A 7,393-nucleotide genomic window follows, 5' to 3' on the forward strand; every position below is an offset into this window, starting at 1 on the left:
ATTTTGATAGTCGACGTAATCGTGGCAGCCCTAATAAGAACCCACCAGAAAAACAAATGGCAAAGGCCTGAGCCCCGGCCGCCTCTAACAGAGCACCCACCCAGCACAGAGCCCAGTGTGCAGAGGCAAACCAACACAAATATGTTCACCTGACATCAGAGATTTACATGCAGACAAATGTGATGTTTGTCTGATTGCAACCTTTTCATAATCAAATCAGCTGTCCGTCCGATATCTGTGTTGTATGTGTGTTATTGCCGTCACACCGTGAAGACGTGTTTCAGCCACACACATTTTCACCTTTCTTTTTTAACCACATTGAGACAAAGGGACTTTACTGGTTTTACTGGTTGTGGTCTGTGTTGCAGGCTTCCTGTTGGGTTTGGCTCTGCTTGTGTCTCTGACCAGCGGATTCATGCAGCGCTGCAGACGCCTCATCTGTGCTTCATATCACCCTGAGAGAGAGCAGGTACTCACACACTTACAGTCGCATGATTTGGACGACGCCTCTCGCCCTGTGACAGCGGGGACGGGCTCCAGCTGTCACAGGGCGAGAGGCGTCCCCGAAATGGGAGAAAATTTGTGGGTGGGCGGAAACCTTGTCGCAGGTTATTGCTGCGTTTTTGTTTAAACCAGTTGAACTGAAGCTGGAAGTCTGCACCTGAGTCATGCCTCCTGCCCGTCCGTCGTCACTGTGTGAGTTTTAAATCCACTGCAGTGGTGTGGATTTACAAGGAGAACTCTGATTTAAACCAGCTCTGAACCCTCTAACAAAGCTGTCTGGCAGCGCACGCAGCCGCTCCTGGGTGGCTCGCATTTTTTCAAACCTCGGCTCATATTCTCTTCGTGGATTTTGGACGCCGGCCAGCCTCGCAGAGATGATGTAAACCGATCCTCTGACAACACGAGGATCAGGAGAGCTGTGCCCCAGGGCAGGTTTTTTTATTTCACCTGCATGCCCCGCCCACTCCGAGTGAAGGTGTGCTGTTTTGGTGAGACGAGCGAAGAGGAAGAACAGCTGCTGCTGTGGGTGAAAGGTCACGGAGCAGAGAGGCATCTGAAGAATCTGCAGAATGAAAGAGTGAGAGGAGGAAGGAGGAGGCAGGCCCGGACTGCTCGCAGAGACCCGAGCCCGGGCGAGGCCGAAAGTCAGGAAAACACGCTGCCGCCACAAACCAGCCCGGCAACTCCGTCACATCGAACCGATCTCCAGTTTAAAGGCCAAAGCTTTCCCAGTCTTAGACCATTCCCCACAAAAGGAAATCAATAAACAACCACCAAATAACACCAACGTTTGACTTTTGCCAAAACACTTTCACAATGAAGGTTAGAAACATTTCCCAGCATGCCGCTGGGCATGAGACCGAGCGGCTGGCTTCATGGTGGCGGTGCCATCTTTTGTAAATGCAGCCTGCGGTTTAGGAAAGGATTATTGTCAGGATTCAAATAGATCCACGTTCACCGCATGTTAGAAATCCGGGCGATGACCCAGCTGCAGCCTGCACTCACTCTGAGGTCGTGCCCGCTGCTCGACAGCTGGCGCAGGTTTAACAATGTGGAGGTGCTCGCCGCTTCAACCTCATGTATTTTGGCAACACGTTTCTGCGCGACCCTGATTGTTCGGGTCACAGGAACCAGAACATCCTGTGCCGCCCGGCTGGTCGACGGCTCTGAGGCGGGGGCTGTGTGTCTAATGTTGATCACAAACTGCTGTGGCAAACGGCGACTAGTGTGTCTGTTAACACATCTGTTTTCTTTGCTTTGGTCGTGGTGGTTGTGGAATTTCTGGGAAATGACCCACTGCCGTCGGCCGCTTTCAACTCTGATTTCACAGAGTTCAGTTTGGTGTTTGCTTTTCCTCTGTCTGCACGTTAGTGTGTGTCTGCTGCACGTTCGCTCTGCAGGCTGGATGCAACTTTCACGCAATAAATCGCACCAATGTTGCTTTGTGGATTCCTCCTCTTCTTCTGCTTGTAGTGAAATATAATCAGCCGCGTGTTCTGGGCGTGGTTGCTTTTCTGACTGCCAGGAGTGCGTGCCGGAGATGCGATTGGCTGGCCCGGCGTCCTCCTGCGTGGACGCAGATTTAGTGTCACGCCAAATCTGAGCCCAGCGCAGCCTCATGGGCTCCGTTTAGATGACTGGGATGCTGCTGGGCTGCTGCTGGGCTGAGTTTGGCCTGTCGATTTTTCTGTTAGTGTGGAGTCGGAGCCTCGACAGATTAGATGTGAATCCTCAGTAACATGAAAGCGTGGGTTCATTTACGGCCCCGTGATGTTTTATATAAGGATGGTTAGTCGGTTACTCCGTGTTCGTCTCACTGATGCTGTTTCCTTCATCAGTGTGTTAGCCGCGGTTCACTGCATGTTAAAACAAACCCACGACAGGCTGCAGGAGAAGCAAACGGACTCAGTGGGAATCTGAGCGGGACACCAGCAGGTCACTGGAGTGTGAAACTAGCTTAATTTCTTTAACGTGGAATTTTCTGATGATTCCAGCTTCATTGTGCTGCTTATGTTGAAATGTTCCCTCACAAAGCGTAAGAAGCAGCACGTTCATCTGTCGGCCGTCAGCGTGTCGTTGCAACATGTCCGTTTATCTCTGCATCGCCTGACAGAGCGGACCTGCCCTCACCCTCCCATGTTTTAACTCTCCGTGACAAACGCTGAAACTCTGCCAATGTTTCTGATTTTGCACAGAGAGCGGGAGGTTGTGTTGCTGCTGTGGTGGATGTTGATCACAGAGCGTGACATTCTGGATGTGTGAGGGAAAAGCGAGACATGATTGTGATGAGCTGGGCTGTTGTCGTTGCGCTCGACAGGAGAGGATCCGGTTCCTCCGCCAGCAGATCCTGGATCAGAGGAGGGGGGTGCGCAGAGCCCTGAGGAGGTCTGTGGGCAGGAGCACAACCGACCCGGGAGGAGGAGGAGGACGTCTCCATGCTCTGCTGATACGGTACAAAGACTGACCTAAAGTCGTGTCCCACAAACACGTGCACGCTTTAGGTGCTGTAGGAGTGAAAAACATTTGTATTTCTCTCAGAAACTATTGAACACAAATTCAGTCTGATTCCGTTTTTTTTTTCTCAAATGATGATTTCATTCGTTAAGGGAAAGACACTCGCTGCTGTGTTTGTGTCCTGATGGGCCGACATCCTCGCTCACTCGCGGTTCCCTCAGAGCAGCCCGGACCATCACACCACCGAGTCCGACTGTAGTGGTGGCAGGTTGATGTTCTGCGTGCAGGTTGACGCAGACGTAACGGGACTCAAACCTTCCACAAAGTTCAGCTTCTGCCTCGTCAGTCCACAGAATATTTCCCAGACGTTTCTGGGATCTTCCAGATGTTTGTTGGCAGATGTGAGACGATCTTTTCGGTCTGCAGTGGTTTTCATTCGACTCTCCCACAGAGGCCATTTTTTGCTCACTCTCATTTTGTTGAATCGTGACCTCTGACCTTAACTGAGGCCTGCAGGTCCTCCAGGATGAATTTTGGTCAGCCGGTCGCTCCTGGGAAGCTTCCAGGACTGTTCCAGGCTTTCTCCATGTGTGGATAACGGCTCCCACCGTGGTTCGCTGGAGTCCCTGATGTCACTGACTTTGTGTCTTTAGATCGTGGCCTGATGTGATGATCCTTTATGCTGCTTCACTGTCACAGCTTGTGGTTAATGCGATGCAACAGGTCTGACAGGGATGAGCAGAGTAGATCGACTTCAGCCTGTTTAATGTTGAAACATTGTGTGTGGTTACATTAATAACAGGGTTGGTATTATTCATTGAAACTAAGGGACCAGAACCTTCAGAAGGTCAGGATGCGATCTGTTTGCATTACTGTCAGGTTACCTGGAGGAGGTCGCCTGTCTCACCTGCTGGGCTTGTCGACACCTGCCTGCTGTCTGGTCTGTGGAGAGGTGCTGCGCCTGCCTGACCTGAGCGCAGTCATCTGTGATGCCCCGCACTGTTCAGGTAAACCCACCGAGGGCGCTCCCTGGTAAAACCGTCCTGAGGTTTTTAGTTTTTATTGGGTGGATTGGCCTTTAAGCTCTCCACGTGGCGCCTCTTCCTGTCCAGATTCTTTGCAGATTTTCTGCACATTTGCAACAGAAAGTAAGCACAGGGAGCCACGTGCTGCATATCTGCATCAACCCTGAAAAGTCTGTTTGCTGGACATAGCATCAGTGTTCACCCCTGATGATGAATGTGATGTGATTTAGTCTCTGAGGTGTGTCTTTCCCTTTAAACAGTGAGGTAACGCTTTACATCAAAAAACAGCGAAAGACTGAATCATTTCTCACACCAGGACAAATTCCTGCAGTGTGACGCCGTAAACTTGTGCGTGTGTGTGTGCGTGTGTGTGTGTACGCGCTGAGGGAGTGTCCTGCAGCGCTCACTGTTGTTGACTCAGCTGAAGTGAGAGGTAACTGTAACTGTAGCAGATTTAACTCTTTAGCTTCTGTTTAGGTTTCACAGAGCCAAGAGATCCTTTTAAAGGCTGCAGAGAGGATTACATTCAGCTGGTTAATAAAAAAACACCTGCTATCTGTGACACTGAATCAGTCCACCCAGCAGGAGAACTTTATATCAGACTGCACCCAGTGATAGCCTGGGTCACTGTTTCACTGGTCCTTTCATTTCCTCATAAGTTCGTAGTGAGCGATTTAAAACGAGCAGAGTTTGTGTCATGAATGAGGATGACTGCTCTTTTTACAAGCTGCCGTCTCTTTGCAGGCGTGTACTGTCGGCCGTGCTTCCAGAGTTTGGGGAGCACGTGTGTCATCTGCGTACGACCTCTGACCTTCCAGGAAGACAGCGAGGAGGAGCTGTGAGTGAACGCCAGAGAAGGGCTGTAAAATTGAGCCAGAGCGGTGTCGCCATGTGTCTCATTGACTCTGTTTTAAGTGATTTATAAAGCAGAGAAGCGGCACTGGATTTGAGTTCTGACGTTATCCAGTGACAGGACGTCACAGAGACGCAGGGTGACGAAGGCTCCAAACAACTGTAACGAGGCACAATTACAACGGTTTCCATGGAGATGCCTGCTGTCACTGTTTAAAAACAAACAGCTGGCAGCGACAGCTGAGGCCACGCCCCCACACAGGCTGACTTACCGCTGCAGCCTGCCTCAAGTGGCCATCAGAGGAATTGCGGTTTTTGTATTAGCTACATTTGTCAGTCTCTGCTGCACACGCCTCCCCGTAGACTGATCGCTGTTAACAGAAACCTAGCGCGCAGCTATGATCTGTTACTCTTCAGCGTTTCTGAACTTCTTTCAGTGATAAATGTTTCCCAAAGCTGTTGGAGCAGCTGAGAACGGCACCGGTTCTCCTTACTTTCCTTGTCAAGAGTCATGTTAAAGATTTAAATTCTTTGCACTTGTGCTCGGGGCCCATCAACAAATATTTGCTTCTTAACATTATTTTCCAAATTAAATTTAGTGAAGGTGCAGATGAGCGATCCAGATGTTTCAGCACAGAAGTGCTTCCTCTAAATCAGTCAAACATGTTCTTCCCTGCCCCGGATTCAGAATCTGGGGTAAAGGTTCCCCTCCATCTTGCAGCTCTGTGTCCCCCAAGAGGGGCTTGCCCCACAGTGGGACCCACTGGTCTATGCTCTCTGTCTGGTTCTCTCAGAGACTCCACTGATGACGAGCGGCCCAGTTTGTCGTCGACCCGCCAGACAAACGCGCAGATAAAGAGGAGGATCCCCACAGCGAGGCAGCAAAGTCCGAGTGGCCGCTCAGGAAGGGAAGCAGAACGAGGAGAGCGCCCCAGCAGTGATGACAGTGTTTACCTGGACTCTGAACTCAGGTAGGACACGTCTGAAGGAGGCATTGATAGAAGCTGATGGTAAACGTGAAGGATCGCATGTCCACATGTAGATATTTTTTAATGTGACCTGCTCTGAGGTTAAAAGTCTTGAACATCTGTTTCCCCCTCTGGCCAGTGAAGCAGACCTGATGTACCAGGACCAACCCGGGTCAGGCGAGTCCGACAGCGACCACTCCTTTAACTCTGCTCTCTCAGAGCACGAGTCCCTCGTCTCAGTCGTCATTCACCGACCCGACCGTGCTCAACACCTCCAGGACCTTCCACAACCATCGGGTTCTCTCTGGGCTCCGTCTCCCGGACCATGAAGCTCAGCCAGATGTTCCACTTTGTGATTAAAGCTAATAAAGCAAATTTACGCATGAAATACCTGATAACAAAACTTTAGCTCCACTTATCGACTTTTTCCACAGAGGGACAAAAATACGGGCTAAATTCTGAAGTCCGAGTCTCGTCTCAGTGAGGCGGAGAATCCAGATGTGCTCCAGATAAACTGATCATAGAGAAAACAGACGGTAGCGGTTCGTGGACCCACATCCTGAAGCCTCGGGTTGGTGCTTTTGAGACCGCCACAAAAAGGCGGGACACAGGAGAACGTCCGAGATCTAAAGGGCTCATCCCAGTAGGGCAGGTGTGTCAAACATAAGGCCCGAGGGCCAGAATGGGCCTGGCAAAGACTCCTGTTGGGTTTGGAAAATGTGGAGCAGGCGATAAATTTTGGACTTACTTGTATTTTTTAAAAGTTTTACAACTTTCTTGTGTTTTTGTTTTTGCTGTAAAGCCACATTTTAAAATTCTGTGAATTAGAAAAACTTTTTTCTTATAATTTTATATAATTATCTATTTTGTTTATTAGTACAAGACAGTCTGAGCAAAGATTTACCTGAGCTTGTTCTGTAATTTTACACGTTTATTTCTTACAGTTTAAGGTGTGGTGATTTCTTTATCATGCAAACTGAACTGAGCCACACTGTTGGAGTATATTTATTTTTCTTATAATAAGAAATCTGAGGGTTAAGTTAAATTTCTTCAAACTGACAGAATTTCACCATCCGGGTCAGTTAGGATCCAAATATTTGGCCCACTGTGTAAAATGAGTTCGACATCCCTGCAGTAGGACAAACGCTGAAAACCTCCAAGGTGAGATTGCCTGACATCAGCTGACACCACCAAGCAGCTCCTCGCTCCTCGCCTTGTTGAGCTCAGTCACCTTACAGATGAATGATTATCTGCTGCTTGATCCTTCGAGCTCACCTGTCGACCCGACGGCCGTAGGTGATGGTAAGAATGTAGACTGACTGTCTTCTGGTTCCTCTGTTTTACCCAAAATGGTCCACGTTAGTCTCAACGCTGCACTGATCCTCTGATCCGTCCACGGTAAAGCACAGAACGTGAACGTGTTTCAGTGACAGCGGAGAAACAAAACCTGAGAATAAAGAGCTAAAAGAGACCAAACGAACCACACAGACTTAAAACGACACAAAGGAACAACAGGAACCGACAGAAGTGAAAAGACCGTTTCTAATGAAAAGCTTTGATTGGTGTGAAAGTAAAAACACATACTGCCAA

The 7,393-nt window shown here is 49.3% G+C and overlaps 1 protein-coding gene across 3 annotated transcripts in view; it reads left to right on the forward strand.

Annotated features, from left to right (window-relative positions):
* The window catches only part of dcst2 (DC-STAMP domain containing 2), a 17,034-nt gene extending 10,828 nt beyond the window's left edge, over window positions 1-6,206 (forward strand). For 2 of the 3 annotated variants that reach the window (XM_005744175.1, XM_005744176.2), the window contains exons 12-17: window positions 369-469; window positions 2,822-2,955; window positions 3,838-3,965; window positions 4,728-4,821; window positions 5,630-5,806; window positions 5,943-6,206. In XM_005744175.1, the coding sequence (XP_005744232.1) occupies window positions 369-469; window positions 2,822-2,955; window positions 3,838-3,965; window positions 4,728-4,821; window positions 5,630-5,806; window positions 5,943-6,132 (824 nt within the window). In that variant the 3' untranslated portion in view covers window positions 6,133-6,206. The remainder of the gene's footprint in view (window positions 1-368; window positions 470-2,821; window positions 2,956-3,837; window positions 3,966-4,727; window positions 4,822-5,629; window positions 5,807-5,942) is intronic. The other variant, XM_005744177.2, reaches the window with a different exon arrangement.
* The last annotated feature ends 1,187 nt before the right edge of the window (window positions 6,207-7,393 follow it).

Source organism: Pundamilia nyererei, unplaced genomic scaffold (assembly GCF_000239375.1).
Source record: "Pundamilia nyererei isolate P.nyererei 1_Seehausen unplaced genomic scaffold, PunNye1.0 scaffold00139, whole genome shotgun sequence".
Classification (NCBI taxonomy): domain Eukaryota; kingdom Metazoa; phylum Chordata; class Actinopteri; order Cichliformes; family Cichlidae; genus Pundamilia; species Pundamilia nyererei.